Source organism: Ascidiella aspersa, chromosome 7 (assembly GCF_963924565.1).
Source record: "Ascidiella aspersa chromosome 7, kaAscAspe10.2, whole genome shotgun sequence".
NCBI classification, from domain to species: Eukaryota; Metazoa; Chordata; class Ascidiacea; order Phlebobranchia; family Ascidiidae; genus Ascidiella; species Ascidiella aspersa.
The window spans coordinates 1,022,224-1,038,991 of NC_139453.1; the positions used below are offsets into that span (position 1 = coordinate 1,022,224).

General features: G+C 39.5%; 1 protein-coding gene and 1 pseudogene across 1 annotated transcript; both read left to right on the forward strand.

Moving 5' to 3' along the window:
* Positions 1-3,923: 3,923 nt before the first annotated feature.
* On the forward strand, positions 3,924-4,939 carry LOC146137185 (uncharacterized). The gene has a single exon (XM_083394169.1). The coding sequence runs from the start codon at positions 3,945-3,947 to the stop codon at positions 4,935-4,937; it is 993 nt and encodes a 330-aa protein (XP_083250295.1). The 5' UTR covers positions 3,924-3,944; the 3' UTR covers positions 4,938-4,939.
* Positions 4,940-5,330: 391 nt separating this feature from the next.
* The window catches only part of LOC146137186 (uncharacterized), a 49,518-nt pseudogene continuing 38,080 nt past the window's right edge, over positions 5,331-16,768 (forward strand).

Sequence of the window (16,768 nt, forward strand, 5' to 3'; positions counted from 1 at the left end):
AATGTGATTGTCCGAACACAGCTTTCTGCCGAGACAAAAGGTTGGGGGGTAGTTTTGTTTTTGAAGATTTTTTAATAATTTTGTACTAAAAATACCAAACAATTGTAATCATAAAAAAGTTGGCCAACTTTTTTTTTCTGTTTTTTTTTAATTCTCTTCTTTTCCCTGCCGCAGAAGATTAAATAATAGAAAGTTTTTGTTGAAAACCACAAATTCTTTTCAGATGCATTCAACAAAGGCAGCTTTGTGACGGAACAAAGGATTGCAGCGACGGAAGTGACGAGTGTCATTGTGACGACATAGACACGGCTCTGATGTTTCATTGTGTGAAAACAAAGACGTGTGTCGACAAGGAGTTGATTTGCGACGGAAAAATCGATTGTGGGAGTTACGCAATAAAGTCGAACGACAGGTGACGATTTCAACACCAAGTTTTAATTAAGTGACGTCATTTCTTGTTTATTTATGGAAGACTTAATTATTTCACGGTCGAGAAAATTGAACTCGGTAAAGCCAAAGCTCCGGCTCTTATGCTTTTTTTACATGATCAAGGATTTTTGTAAACAAGTCATTCGACAAAACTTAATGAAAGTCAAGTCTTAAAATATTTCTACAAAAATTAGTTAAATAGATTTCAGATGTAATAACCAGAGCAAACCAGACAATGCCCTGTTTGAAAACTAAAATGCTGTTAAATCCACTGCTAGTTTTCGGTGCTCGCCAAATCAGGGACGTCCTAAACATTTGGCAGGAAGTATGCGCGATATGTCGCTTCGTTTTCGATCGATAACGCGCGCGTTAATCGTCGGTTTCCCCTCCGCATCGAAAGCTAACGCGAATTATATGCGACTCCGCCGATTTTATGCTTGACTTACGTTACACGGGCAATAAATCACCTTTCATGAAAAGAAAGTTTCTTAAGGTAGAAAAACTAACGTTGGATTCAAATTTTTATATTAAGCAAAAACCTCTCTTCTGATAAATATCGCACTCATTTCATCTTTTGTTTTTTCCTTCACTTGAACAGCTTTCCGAAAAGTTGGTTGACAATGAAATTACCAGAGGAGATATTTTATCATTAATATAATGTCTGGAAACAACACTTTATAAAATTAAACTTATTTTTTTACCTTTCTTAAATTTCTTCAAATTATTTTGGCGTATTTTTTAACTTTCCAGTTTCATCTTAACGTTCTTCCGAACAAATCTTTCCAGAACCTTCTATGTGTTGGACTGCACCGACGAACAAATCCTCGGCTGCAACCGAACCTTCGCCTGCGATGACGCAACACGACAGCTGCGAAGTGACGTCATCACTCGTGATGTCAAGACCTGCGTCATGGCGAGCGAGAGGTGCGACGGGAAGGCCGACTGCGCCGACGGGAGCGACGAGTGCGCATGCGCAGACTCCCTGCCTTGCCCACCCAGACACAGTGACGTCACCAGGAACGAGGGGAGGTTCTTCGATGATGACGTCATGCCAGGGGCGAGGATCTTGGATCGATCTGCGCTCGAGATTTTCGGGATTGGTGAGAAATTGTTTTTTAAGTTTTGTTGATTTTATTAAGGAAGATATTTAAGGTGTTTTGCCGCTTCCAACTAACCACGGGTCACGTGTCAGTAAAATACGTCACTAAACGTCACAAGGTAGATCGCTGTCGTCACAATGGCAACCACGATTTCTAGTTTAACTGAGGAATAATTAAGTTATTATTATAGTGGTCCCAGGGGTCCGAGAGCTACGATTGGGAAACTCGGGATAAAATTGCATTTCCTCAACTAATGTTTCATTTCGTTATTTAACTGCGCAGCTATGTTTTATCTTGAATATTTCTATCTGCTGCCAATAGTATTTTATTGGTTATATAATCATTCCACAATGTTTTAATTGTCCTCCATTGTTTTAAGACAAACCACCGACCAAGTGTTTGTTACGTCACAACCTGTGTGACGGAGTGTCCCATTGTGACGGTGACAGTGACGAAAGAATATCGGGATTCGGCTTTAAATGTCACCTCAATGCTTCCAAGACTTCCGGTGATTGCGTCATTCCCCAGCTCATGGTGAATGATGACGTCATCGATTGCGTAGACAGCAGTGACGTATGCATGAGGGACGGCAAGTGGAGGTAGAATGAAGTTTGCTATTGTTAAGTAAAGCGTGAAGTTATTAAACCACATTTCAACTTGGAAGTTGCCGCCATTTTCTAGAAAGTCTCTATTTTGTAAAAATATATTTTTGTTGGAAACTTTTTTGGGTAATGATATTGCCTAATGAATTTTTTTTTTGTACCGTATTACAAAAACATCTCATGTTTTTCACTGCTTCCAACTTAATACCTCATTTTCTGCATTCTTTTGTATTCTTGTTTTTTTTTTGTAGAATCGTAGTAAATAAATACTTCCAGGGAAACCCCCTAAATACTCCCCAGGTGTTTCCGGTGCTTGGATGGTTCCATCACAATTTCCACCCACCAGGTTTGTGACGACATAATAGACTGCCCCGACCTGTCCGACGAATGCCTTTGTGACGAAACGAAACGACTTCCCATCTGTGACGTCATATGCGATCCTCATGACGTAACAACCAACTGTTCGCGAGGTAAGTAAGTTTCTTTCGAGGAGGATTTAACTTATGAATATTAAGTCAGACAATTGCCTGCGGTCGCAGAAAAAACACAAAGACGGTTAAAACAAAATACTTGGTTTATAATGAATTAAAAGATTTGCAAACACAATAATTCACTCTGGGTCCGAACTAAGATGCGTTTTTAATGAATTCACATCAATAATTTGGCTTAATACTTTATTTGTTTTTAATGAAGCTTTTAAAACAAAATATGCCTAGTTTTATTGATCCAAAATAGCTTTTAAACCAAAATCCTTTATATAAGCTATTGCTGCCAGGCATAATATCAGGTTTGTAGAGCTCTTCTGGCAAATGTAAGTTTTATTCCGACGTTTCGACGTCCTATACAGGTCGTCTTCATCAGGGTAAATAACACTGAATGCGACTAGTACAGTGCACGATAAACAAAGGAAAAAAGGAAAAAAGAATGGAACGCAAGCACGTTACAACGCAACGAAAACAAAACGCGATAACGAATGATTGGGCCTCTAATCTTTAAGCAGGTGCCTGTAGCACGCTGAAAGCATCACGTCCGTTTTGATGTTCATTGTGTTGCCCCGTTGGTGAATAATCCATGACTCAAGAAATAGTCTTTTCCTGTAGTCAGATTCCCGGGCCAAAACCGACGCCGCATTAAAATTAAAGTTTGAGGTCAAATGAAGACATCTCGATCTTACCCGCAGACAAAGGGAATTGTACTGTCATCATGAACCGCTCAGATTACGACAAGAAGATGTCTAACTTATTACTGGATACTTCGACTTACAAACGTTTAAAGCGTGATAACACGTAAGTCGGAACGCGTCCTTAATAAGTTTGTGGGGAAATTGCACACAGAGAGGCAATGCATTTCTGAAGCCGCATTCCATGAACTGCATAGCACGGACGGCTCCGCCCCGCGCATCTACGGCTTACCAAAAATCCACAAAGAAGGCATCCCTCTGCGACCAATTGTTTCGTTTGTTGGTTCTCCAACCTACAACCTTGCGAAGTACCTAGCGAAAGTTATTTCTCCGCTCGTGGGCAATACAGAATGGACTGTTTCGAACTCGTCCAAGTTTGTTCAAGAGATAGCACAGGTGCCGCCCCTGTCCAACGAAGAGGTAATGGTATCGTATGACGTCGTGTCACTTTTTACATGTGTTCCTGTGGAGTTGGCAATGAACATCGCGTCATCCAGGATTATAAACGACTATAGCCTTAAAGACAGAACACCATGGCTCCCTCTGGATATTGTGGACGGTTTGCGGATTTGCTTGGAGCAATCCTTTTTAACATTCAGGGGAAGCTTTTACCAGCAGGTTCAAGGCACAGCGATGGGTTCCCCGGTCTCTGTGGTTGTCGCGAACATGACAATGGAAGCGCTTGAGGAAAAAGCCTTATCAACATTTGCCTTCCCACCAAGATTCTGGCGGCGATATTTTGACGACATTTTTTGTGTCATTGATAATAACAAGGTTGAGGCATTTCTACGGCATCTCAACGAGGCGCAACCAGGCATTCGGTTTACCATGGAACTACAATCGGTAAACTGTCTTCCATTTTTAGATGTTCAGGTCACAAGAACCGATGATGGTGTCTTGTACTCGAAAGTGTACCACAAGCCAACGAGTACAGACAGGTATCTCAATTTTCGATCGCATCACCCCACATACCAGAAAAGAGGGGTGGTTCGTTCCCTGAAAGATCGGGCACGACGCTTGTGCACACTTAACGACGACTGCGAGGCGGAACTGGCGAACGTTCGCAAAGCCTTGAAATATAATGGCTACCCCAATTGGATTCTCCGTGATCGACGGGCAACTTGTCCCAAACAGGCGACTCGTCCAAAAACAGAGGGTTTTGTGACACTTCCGTACATACCAAAACTGACGGATATTCTGCGGCGTATGTTGCGTGACTTTGGTGTAGCGGTTGGCGTCCAACCTGCCAATACTCTCCGCAAGCTACTGTGTCACCCGAAAGATCCAATCAACACCTTTGAACAACGAGGTGTTGTATATTCTATTCCCTGCGCCGAGTGTCCGTTAATATATATCGGAGAGACTGGAAGGTCACTTAACACCCGACGAAAAGAACATCAACGGGATGTTTCCAACAGTGACGCGAAGAAGTCGGCCCTCTCCAATCACGCGGTGTCACAGGGCCACCGTATTGATTTTAATGCGGCGTCTGTTGTGGCCCGGGAATCTGACTACAGGAAAAGACTATTTCTTGAGTCATGGATTATTCACCAACGGGGCAACACAATGAACATCAAAACGGACGTGATGCTTTCAGCGTGCTACAGGCACCTGCTTAAAGATTAGAGGCCCAATCATTCGTTATCGCGTTTTGTTTTTGTTGCGTTGTAACGTGCTTGCGTTCCATTCTTTTTTCCTTTTTTCCTTTGTTTATCGTGCACTGTACTAGTCGCACTCCGTGTTATTTACCCTGATGAAGACGACCTGTATAGGACGTCGAAACGTCGGAATAAAAATTACATTTGCCAGAAGAGCTATACAAACCAAAATCCTTTATGCTTTTATTTTGAAGCATTTTTTTTACAATGTAATCCAGTGTTCTGAGAAACACTAAATATATGTTTTCAACATTGATCTTTTTTGCGAGACATATTATTTCTTAATTAACACAAAAAAACGTTGTTTCAGGAACTATAAGCTGCAGCGACACCTTGTGGATTCCCTTCAGTCGAGTTTGTGATGGTCACGTGGATTGCGTCAACCACTCACAGGACGCCACGTATCAACACGCAGACGAGGATTACTGTGTCAAAGGACATAGGGTCGACGACCACGTCATTTCCTGCCCGACCGGAAGCGGAACTGACGTGTTAAGGCCAAAGGTCGCCAACAAATGTGACCTCAGGTCAGCTGTTTCATTCTTTAAGGAAATTCTTTACTATGGTCCGAACGCTCATCAGCAAAATCTAGTTTTTATATTTATAAGGATTATTTAAATCTGCAGACATGACACAATTAGACTGAGGCAACCTGCTGTTTCCGGTGGAACTTGTGTGCAAATATAAAACTTAAATTAAGTCTAAAGTTTCTATTTTAAGTTATACACTAAGGTTTCTATTAGACCGTAAACCCCAAAACTAGTTTACGTCCCCCAAGTGGCTCACGCGTCCCAGTTTAAGGTAAACCAAGCTTTGAACCACTTTATACTTGGGTGCTAAACCACAACGCGACAAGAAGGTTAAGTGTTGAAGCTGAGGTGTGACTTTTGTGCGTCCGACGCAGACCTGAGTGTTTAGACTTGTTCGATGAGTGTGAGGTTGTGTGTGACGTAACAGCTGGAAATTGTCGTCACCTCGCCAAAGACTGGTCGTGGAGAGGCGAGAAGCGCTTCCACTGCTCGTCAGGTGTGTGACGTCATAATATCGTACAACGTGACGTTATCAAGCAATACTGTATGACGTCATTGGAGGTGTGACTGGAATATTTCATAATCCATATCAGCGATATACCAGGAGCCTTAAGGAATCCTATAGTCTTGCACTAAGCAAGCACGTGACGTAATCATGTAATCGGTATGACGTCATCACCCTACTGGGGTGTGATGTCAGTACTTAAATATGAATGATTTTTAAACCCAAAGTCATAATTAGTATGACTTTTTTACTAAATGTTTACTAACTAGGCGACTAAACAAGACGACTTAGTTTATTTTGTTGCCATGTGTATTTAAAGTTGTCAAGGTTTTAATATTTACTTTAGTTTAGGGTGTAACCTACTGCAATAATTCAACCTCCTAATGATGACGTCACTCGCAGGTTTAAAGGAGGGTATGACGTCAGAAGGGATCGGATTGTTGGGGGGAGCGGTCTGCGATGGGAGGGAGGATTGCAACGAGGAGGAGGACGAAGCATTCTGTCCACACCGATTCAACTGCGACGCAGGTCGGTTTGGACGCCATTTTGTGTCACCAGCTGGAATGTTGAACTGATAATTGCTGGTTTAAGCCGCAACTTGGATTGCAGATAAACGAAACAACACAGATTGATGTTTGTGGTCGTAATTTAAATATATTTATTTTCTTAACAATTCATTTGTTTGCAACAAAATAAATTTATTCACAACCTTTTGAGCAGTTGATTTACATTTTGTATTTGTGCTTGACAGACAATTTTATAATACATTGCACCAATGTGTTCGCTGTTTCGTTTATTTACCAAGAATATTTAATTTTTTGTTTCATTACGTAGGTGATGACATCACCAGTGTTGACGTCAGACAGGTGTGTGACGGAACGTTGGATTGTTTGGACAGAAGTGACGAGCTGAACTGTTCTGAGGTTGATTTTTTGATGCTTTTTCTTTGTTAAAAAAACATCAAAACTAAACAAGCAGAAACACTTAACTATTATTGTTGTTGACCGATAATATCGCAGCAAGTGTACGATAACTGTTGTAATTATCGTTGCTCGTTCAGAACCACAATATTTAAACTTTCCCAGGAAACTTTTTTGGCTTTGGAAAGTTAATTCTTCAACTAACGCCAACTTTTTTTGTATGGAAGGAAGCAATGCTGAACAGCTGGATTATTCAGCGATCATTTCTAACCTTATAACCATAATCTTCACATTAAAGGTGTTTGATTTTGGTTCCGCGTCACAACCTCTAAACACGACCGAATAAAATCCATTCGAATCGATTGTTACGATGTTCCAGTACTTCTATTGTGAGGGCGGCGAGCCATTGTTCGTTCCGCGATCATCGATGCACGACGGCAAGGTCGATTGTGACGACATAAGCGACGAGTGTCCCAAAGAAGCGATGGCGACGATTTTCGCGTCAGCTCGTGAGATGATCGCGCTCCCTTTCTTCCGCGTCATGATCTGGATCATGGCCCTCCTCGCGCTTATTGGTGGGTTACAATGATGACGTCACGTCAGTGTTATGACGTCATACAAATAGCATGACCATATATATGTATCATGAACTTATGTAAGTATGTTGGGCAAATATAAGAAATATGAGCTGATATAATAAATTAAATGGCACTGGGATTTAATTAATAAGAAGTAAAAAGAAATAATTGAAAAAACATGCTTGTGTTCAATCACAACAGCAATTGACCTCGTAATTGTACTTGAACTGGCTTATAATTAGGCAACTCGTCAGTGGCAACCCGCCAGCTGTGGCTACTCTGGCAAGCGTCACAGAACCGGCACGTCAACAGCGTTGCTACTAGCAACCACCTCCTCATTCTAAATCTAGCGGTTGCTGATCTACTCACGGGGATTTACCTTCTCACGGTGGCTGTCCACTCGGTTAAGTTCTCCGGCATTTATTGTCAGATGGACAAAACATGGCGGACGTCGGACACCTGCCGAAATCTCGGCTACCTTAATTCGGTTGCCACGGAAACGTCGGTTGTCATTCTAACTATTATGACGTCAGTAAGGTAAAGAATGTTTTTTAATTTTTAAACACACCTAATATCCATTCATTATTCCTGTAAGTTTTCACTGTAAAACATAATACCGTTTCCTACGGATTTCCAAAGACACCTTCTTAAAATTTTTTCTTCTAAGGTTATTTAAATCTGAAAATGATAAACCCTAATTAAAGCGTGTTTCAAAGTTAAATATTCATCACATTGTGTATATTCTGTAATCTCGCCTTTCAGAAGGTGTACTGATCAAATATAACGGCACATGTTTCTTAGTAAACCGGGTGCATTGAGAAGGACAACCGGTAAAAGTCGATAGTAGCAATAAAAAGTAAACTCACAGCGAAAGCTGCTTGAAATGAACTTGTGAGTGAATGTTTACAACTAACAGACTCCACTCAGTATATCTCCCCTTTAAACAATTCACATTTAAACAGACTCCACTCAGTATATCTCCCCTTCAAACAATTCACATTTAAACAGACTCCACTCAGTATATCTCCCCTTCAATCAATTCACATTTACATAGACTCCACTAAGTATATCTCCCCTTTAAACAATTCACATTTAAACAGACTCCACTCAGTATATCTCCCCTTTAAACGATTTACATTTAAACAGACTCCACTCAGTATATCTCCCCTTTAAACGGTTTACATTTAAACAGACTCCACTCAGTATATCTCCCTTTCAAACAATTCACATTTAAACAGACTCCACTCAGTATATCACCCCTTCAAACAATTCACATTTAAACAGACTCCACTCGGTATATCTCCCCTTCAAACAATTCACATTTAAACAGACTCCACTCAGTATATCTCCCCTTCAAGCAATTCACATTTAAACAGACTCCACTCAGTATATCTCCCCTTCAAACGATTCACATTTAAACAGACTCCACTCAGTATATCTCCCCTTCAAACAATTCACATTTAAACGGACTGCGCTCTGCTGCGCCATCGGGTGGGCTTTCTCCATCACAACAATGCTACCCCCAAGGTTGCACATGTAAGTAGAGCTGTGACGTAACGTATTGATGACGTAACGTAGTTGTGGCGCTAAAGAGCTTTTGGATAATGCAATAATTTGATTGTTTGGTGTTTAAGAGTAAATGTTTCACATCGTTGCTGATGAAATCCAAATCCCGCATAATATTATTTTGATTTCTAATATATATTTTTTGAAGATCATTATTAAATGTTTCAAAGTTGTTTAATATGTTTTATGCTTTTTTACTCTAGTTTAAATGAGTGGGATAAATTAAATTTTCTTATCCAAAAAACAAACTGAGCTTTCAAATGAATTTTTATCTTCAGGTTTTCCGACTATTTTTCCGGGTCTGTGTGGTATTTCTCTCCCTTCTATTCTTCCGACATTGTGACGAAACACTCGCTCGTTCAAACAATCCAGAGATTTCACGTTTTGGCCAACGACTCTGTTATGCCACCTAGAGGTAAGTTGAGAACACTTTAAACAACTTAGTTGAATTGTGACGTCACAGACCAACGCTCGCAATTAACCGCATGCGATAATAACACGGGCATAGGGTCCGATAGAAGCGGGGGACGATATTCTGGGGGAATTTAACTTAATTTATGAAATAGGGTTTGAAATAATTTAATGACAAGAAAAAAAAGACTTTTTTAAGAAAGAAATGTTGCTGTGTCACCCTCACCTTTTCCTTTGGCCTGATGACACAGCAAAACCAACTCGATTTTTACATCCCGGAACATTTTTTATCGATTTTTTCGTCAGATTGGAGCTGGGACTCAATCGAGCGGTTCCTGTCCCGGTACTTCCCCCCAAGTGATAGGTTCTCTAGGGTGGGTTATTACGGGAGCCACAGTGTGTGTATCCCCAACATGCTCCCCCGGCCAACTGACCCCGCTGTAGGGTTCTCCGCCGCCGTGAACCTTTTTAACCTCGCGGCCATGGCCTACGTCATAATAGCGGTACGCGATGATCTACAAGAAAGCGACAAAAGCGAGTAAGCTGATGGCAGGACAAGGTAAGGTTTGTTTGGATTAGATTTGCACGCGCACACACACAAGCACGCGTTTGTTGCGCATGCGCTTGTCACAGAAGTGTGTGTGTGGGTTTTGTTTTGTGTGTAACATGGAGAAAGGATAGTGTTGTGCCTCTGCCCTGATACCAAGATCCAATACAAAGGTAATTTCCACATTTCGGCCAAAGTTCACAAACCAACTGAACGTTTCCACTTTTGACCAAGGCTAAAAGTAAAATATTTTTTTACCGAAATCGCACGAAAATTTTCATAAAATTATATCATAATGTGCTTTTAGAATAAAACATCAGATATTAGAATAAAATACAAAACATCGCGCAATGCTAGTGAATGCAAACCACCGCGAACCACTCACAATATGTGTTCATCACAGAACGAGGAGGTCGCCAGTCCAAAGCTCGAGCGATCGCCATGCAAAGACGAATATTCCGTCTAGTGGCAAGCAACCTCGCCTGCTGGCTACCTGTCACTGTCCTGGCACTTGTCAAGCTGGCAGGTGTCAGCATGTCACAGCAGGTCTACGCTGCCGCTGCCATCATCTTGTTGCCAGTCACCAGCGCGCTTGACCCGCTGCTCTACTCCGACTTGCCACAGCTGTGCAGTCGCACTTCGGGGACTTCCCCTGCCCTGAGCAAGTCGACAACGGCAACAAACACTTGAAGTTTATTGTTTGTGGGATTCTTCAGCAATGCACGAAAATATACTCGCACAAATAAAAACCTTGTAGTATAATGGCTGGAGGTTGATGGACCATATTTATTTAATCTTATATAGTATTCAACAGCGTAACGCGAGTTATTCTATAACTTTCCTTAAAAAATATTCGTGTTCTAGTAAGTAAACATTATTTTGTTTGTTTTTTGCTTTCTTCCATTATTTAAAGGTTTCACAAAAGAAGAGTTTAATTTAAAGGTTGGTTAACGAAAAGGTGTTTCAAAAATTAGTTAAATATTTTCTATTATTGTTTTACGTTTGTGCGAATTAAACGCCTGCGGTCTGCCCAACCAATGTGCATCAACGATTTGAAAACTTTAAATTTTAGCATAGATTAGCATAATACAGTTGTGTAAATTGGTTAAAAACATTAAAGTTATATTAAGTTGCAAAGTATTTCGTTTTACATTTCTTAAATAAATTTTGTTCTCCAAATAGCCACAAATCTAGCGCCAACCAGTTAGGAGAGTTCTTGTAGGTTTCTAAAACCTTTATATTTGTATAGATTTATTCACTACCCTACACCAAAGTGGTAGAATTAATTTATCCTTGGATTAAGACCTTTTATCTGCTTTGGTGATTACAAACCTCAAATTATGTTTAAGTTGTCTTTTTATGTGGACAATGGCTTTAAATTAGTTTAAATAAAAATAAAAACATTTTAAAAGTCACTTAATTACCTTCATTCATTATAACACTTATCGAATAGCAGGCAATTTATACGTCTAGGGTGTGTTATATTGCTGTGTTCCCTTTGATGTTTTCTTACGTCGTTATTTTAAAAGTGAACTTCCAACGTGGGAAAAAAACGCAACTACTGACTTCCTGCCATTTCTAACGCTCAAGGAGGACAAATATTGAGAAAATTTGAACGTGTTAATAATACAAACACAAACGAACTATGAAATACTACAAAAGTGTAAAATCAGCAAAAGATAAAGTGCAACACAAAATAAGTTCAAACACCGGAAAGCAAAATGATTTAGCGAAATTGCGTCTTTGCTGCTTCATTAAACTAAGTGAAAAACACATTGTTAAACAAAAAAAAACATTGTGGAGCATAATGTTAGGAGGTTGTAGTAACACGTGGAAGAATGGGTAACATTGTGTGAAATTTTTAAATAAAAAGTATTTAAACAAATTTAACAATATTTATGGATTCACACACACAAAAAAAAACTTTGTATGCTTTTAATCTATTTTCAAATCTCATTGTAGTTTAGGTTTAACTTTGAATGTTGCATATTTTCGGGTCTGTTTCTGGTTCTGACGTTCATTTCGCAACTTCGTGTGAAGATTCGTATCCCGCACATTGCTGTAAATACAATTTGTAACAACAACTTAGAACCGGATTCACAAAGTGATTTACTTGCCTCACAGGGGAGCAACTATACCTAGGCGGGAAATTGGAATTAAGGGGTCAAACAACCCCTCTGCTTAAGGATATGCGCCAAAACAAAAAATGCTTTTTACAATGTTCAGCAAGTTATAATGAGATTTGAGTGTGAGTACTCATGTGTTTCTGGCCGTGGTGTGTAGTTCAGCGGGTCCACACGTCAAACCACTACCCTACGACAACAAGAACGAGTGCAAGATTTTGGTTTCGGGCCATGAAACTTTTAGAATGACGTCACAATTTAGTCATAAATTAATTAATACTAAAAACATTACCCAAAATTAAAATTATTAGCCACACTTTTAAAATACTGCAGAATGAATGTACGGCTACTATACAACAGCTCGCGGCCCACTAAAAATAACTGCAAGGCCACTTTGGGGCCGCGACCACACTGTTTGCAACCACTGGTGTAGTGCAGTAGTCGGCAATCTGTGGGCCATGGCCCAAATGTGGGCAGCAGAGCCATTTTTAGTGGACGCGAGTTACTTTTAGATAGCTTGGTGTTGTCATGTAGTTGTGAGCCGCGTGATAGCCGTACATTAATTGCACTTTGTTTTAAAAGTTGGTGTGGCAAATTTTTAAATTGGCTCAGCTTGGAAAGGCCCACTTGTCAAATGTGGTCCTGAGAGCCCGTCAAACTATATTTTTTGCCACCTTTAACTGTGTGTAAACGCAAAATTTTTCGCGCCGCGCGTACAATTTTTATATTATGTTTTCCTAAATCATAACTTTTTAAGGTTATTATGATTTCTTTCTTTATTTATAGTTTAGGCCTTAAGGGGACTAATTAGTTTGGTAACAATTCTTATTTAAGTATAGATAGCGTTTCATTAAGAAAAATTTGTTATTACAACGACAAATATCTTATAGTCTAAGGTCCAACCGAATTGAACCTTCTGAAACTTACTAAAGTTCTGTTTGTTCACTTACAAAGTAAATGACTGGTTTACAATGGAAATGTGTTACGTCATAGTCAGTTAAACAAGTGAAATCGCGCGTATGTATTTGTCCCAACAAGATGCCACTTATATTTCTAAGCTACCTTGCGCAGAGAATCCACATCAGCTTCATCGATGCTGCATTCATCTAACCCCAGCTCTTGTACATTGTGGGCACAAGTCCGGAGGAAAGCGAGTCCTTGCGATCCCAACTCGTTGTCTGTCAGGTCCAACTTCCTCATCTACATAAGCACAACATAATGTTAGATACAAGCACGTGTTTGGCTTCATAAATGTTTCGATACTAAAACAGATCGTGTAATATCAGCCCGTAATATCGGTACTTTCTACCGAGTCTAGGGTCCGATTCCGCAGCCCCGCTTTTAACGAACTTATTATCAGCCCGTAATATCTCCAGAAATTTTAAGATCTTTTTATTGTGTCTGATCTGAATTGCTAGCTTTGCTAGAGTATTTTGCTGTCATAGAGTTTAAATAAGCACAAATACAGTTTGTGGAAGGCCATGGCTACAAGGTTCCACTAGATCCGGCCCCTGGCCCAGGATTTCTCGCGAACAAACAGGAGTGCTTCTTAATGACTCATCCAATTGTCGCAGCGAGAAATCCCGCGAGAATGAAATAAGTACGAAGGATATGGATTGAGGCTCCACAAAAGCTAAGTAGTTTTTTTTTTTTTTTTTTAAATATGGAATTCTACCGAGTCTAGGGTTCGATTCCGCAGCCCTGCTTTTAACGTACTTATTTTTTTTTAAATCTGTCGCCACTTGATGACGTAATTAACATGCAGTGACGTCACACTTCTATATTTTACCGGTCGATCCATTCGTGAGATGGCGTCAGTCAGAGGTTGCAGATCGGATCCAGCGATTTCGCAACTCACCAACCACAGCTTGTTTATGTTGCTTACACTTGTTGCCAGGCAACTCAACCCACGTGACCCCAACTTGTTTCCACCCAGGACCAAAAGCTCCATCTATAAAACAAGAAAGTTGAGTTATTACACACTCGCCCTCTACAGATGCGCCACGTTGTCTTAAAAATAAGAATATATTTTTTAAATTGTGAAGCGATATGAAAAAAATTATTAAATGTGTGAAATTCAATAAAAATGTTGATTTCCAAGTAAATGGTTTGGCTGCCATCAGAGCCGCCGGAGTGGCGACAGGTACGGGGTCTGCTGGTCTGTCCAATTTATGGAACCAACTAAATCACAATAAATAATGTCATTGATTGTCCGCCGGTCGTCGGCATATGTTCTCATAAAAAGACAGATAGAGCAACATCGCTCACACTTCTCCGATAATGAAAAAACTGCTCGACAAGCGAGCGTCGTCGCAATACTCATAAACATGGTCACAGCAATTTTCACTTTTAAACGGTCAAGGGTTGAAAGCTTATTTACTTCTTACAGTACAGTATGTTTGACCTCGCAAATTTGATAGAGTTCGCAAAATATGACGTTTGTTGCAGGAGTTTAGCATTTTTTACTTTTAAACACGTTACGGATTATTTTACGTTGCATGTCACTTTGTATCGGAATTACGTGTTTGCTTGAATATTATTTAAATTGAACAAAATAATTTAGTGGAATTCTAAGGCGTAATAAGCAAATTTGCGGATTAGTTTGTTAATGATAAGCGGCTTTAAAAAACTACTCAGCATTTGTGTTAAATTTCTGTTTGCCAAACGTGTATCGCCATGTAGTGCAACTTTAAGGGCGATATATGTTGAAGGCCGTACATGAGTTACCGCATCTTTATTAAACCTATTCAACAATAACGCAATATACAATAGTGAATAACAGCATAAAATATTGCTTCAATTTGTTTAACCACGAAAAATTAGGTTGATTTCGCAAATTGTGTGTTTAATTTACATTGCCGGTACAACTAAGTTAGTCCTTTATCAGTTAAAAACTCTATTTAACTTTGGCAATGTCAGGCATTTCATCTAGTTACAATAAAATAAATTAAAACATTTACTTTATATTTTACGAAATATTTCACGAATTTGCGTAAATGTAAGAAGGTTAGTTACTGCGACGTAAACAAATGTTAGAAACATTTTGATGCCTTAATTAATTTGTGTTGATTTACGGGCCATGAACAGAGTTACAAACTAACAAAGAAATTTTGGACAAAGACACACTTTCCATCTTTTAGCATAAAATACATTTCTTATTTACCATTTTGCATAATTTGTGGAAATTCCCGCGGCCAGACTTAATGGTAATATTTACAAATCGTATTTATTGGATTTACAAAATGTTTAAAATTAAAATCAGTTGGTTTGCATTGTGGCGGGAACGTGTGGAAACAACGTTACCACAACATTTTGTTTCCCCATTCCTTAAACCAGAGCTTCCCATGCTGGGACCGCTAACGAGTTTTAGGGGTCGCGAGTAGGTACATCGGTTTAACACAAAGTGCAATTATTATTTGTCTAGAAAAGTAAATGTTAAAACGAATGTTTGCTTTAGGATAGACGTGCAGAAACAGACAACGAGAAAGGTGTTTATCAATGTCGATGGGCGGCAAAATATTTAATAAATTATAAAAGAATCGCAGATTACAAAGTTTTGGAAGCCTTGCCTTAATGACGTAATTAACAGGTCGTGACGCCACACTTCCAACAACCGCAAATACTCTATTTAACATTTTACCGGTCGATCCATTCGTGACACGGCGTCAGTCAGAGGTTGCAGATCGGATCCAGCGATTTCGCAATTCACTAACCACAGCTCGTTTATGTTGCTTACACTTGTTGCCAGGCAACTCAACCCACGTGACCCCAACTTGTTTCTACTCAGGTTCAAAAGCTCCATCTATAAAACAAGAAAGTTGAGTTATTACACACTCGCCCTCTACAGATGCGCCACCGTGTCTTAAAATAACCACGACATTTTGAGTTGATGACGTCATGATTAATCTTCCTTAATTAATCGAAATAAAGAGATTTATTGAATGCGTCGCTATTTACTTTTAACTGACACATTATATCTTCACATAAAATTGTAAACAAATAACATATATAGTGTCGTTTACATATATAGCGCCGTAAACATAAAATCACTTTAAAACGACGGCATATGGCAGACTAATAATTGTTTAATTGTAGCTTATGAAAACAAAATGGTGGTGCCGAAATTCCAGCGATTAAATAAAACATTAAATGTGTGAAATTCATTATAAATTGTTGATTTCCAAGTAAATGGTTGGCTGCCATCAGAGCCACCAAAATGGCGACAGGTACGGGGTCTGCTGGCCTGCCCAGTTTATGGAACCAACTAAATCACAACAAAATAATTCGAGGTTTACGTTATATTTAAAAAAAAATTCATGAATTTGTCGCAATTGTAAGAACGTGTAGTTACTGAGACCTAAACAAATGTTGGTTATTTAAAGCATGATAATTTGTTTGTGCTGATTTTCGGGGACAATAAATAGAGCTCTAAACTAAAAATAACAATTTGTTGCAGTGACGTCACACTTCCAAAAACAGCAAATACCCTGTTTAATATTTTACCGGTCGATCCATTCGTGAGATGGCGTCAGTCAGAGGTTGCAGATCGGATCCAGCGATTTTGCAATTAAACAACTCCAGCTGGTTTATGTTGCTTACACTTGTTGCCAGGCAACTCA

Excerpts from the sequence above, each read along its gene's own strand:
- LOC146137185 (XM_083394169.1), top strand. The coding sequence starts at position 3,945 with ATGGGTTCCCCGGTCTCTGTGGTTGTCGCGAACATGACAATGGAAGCG.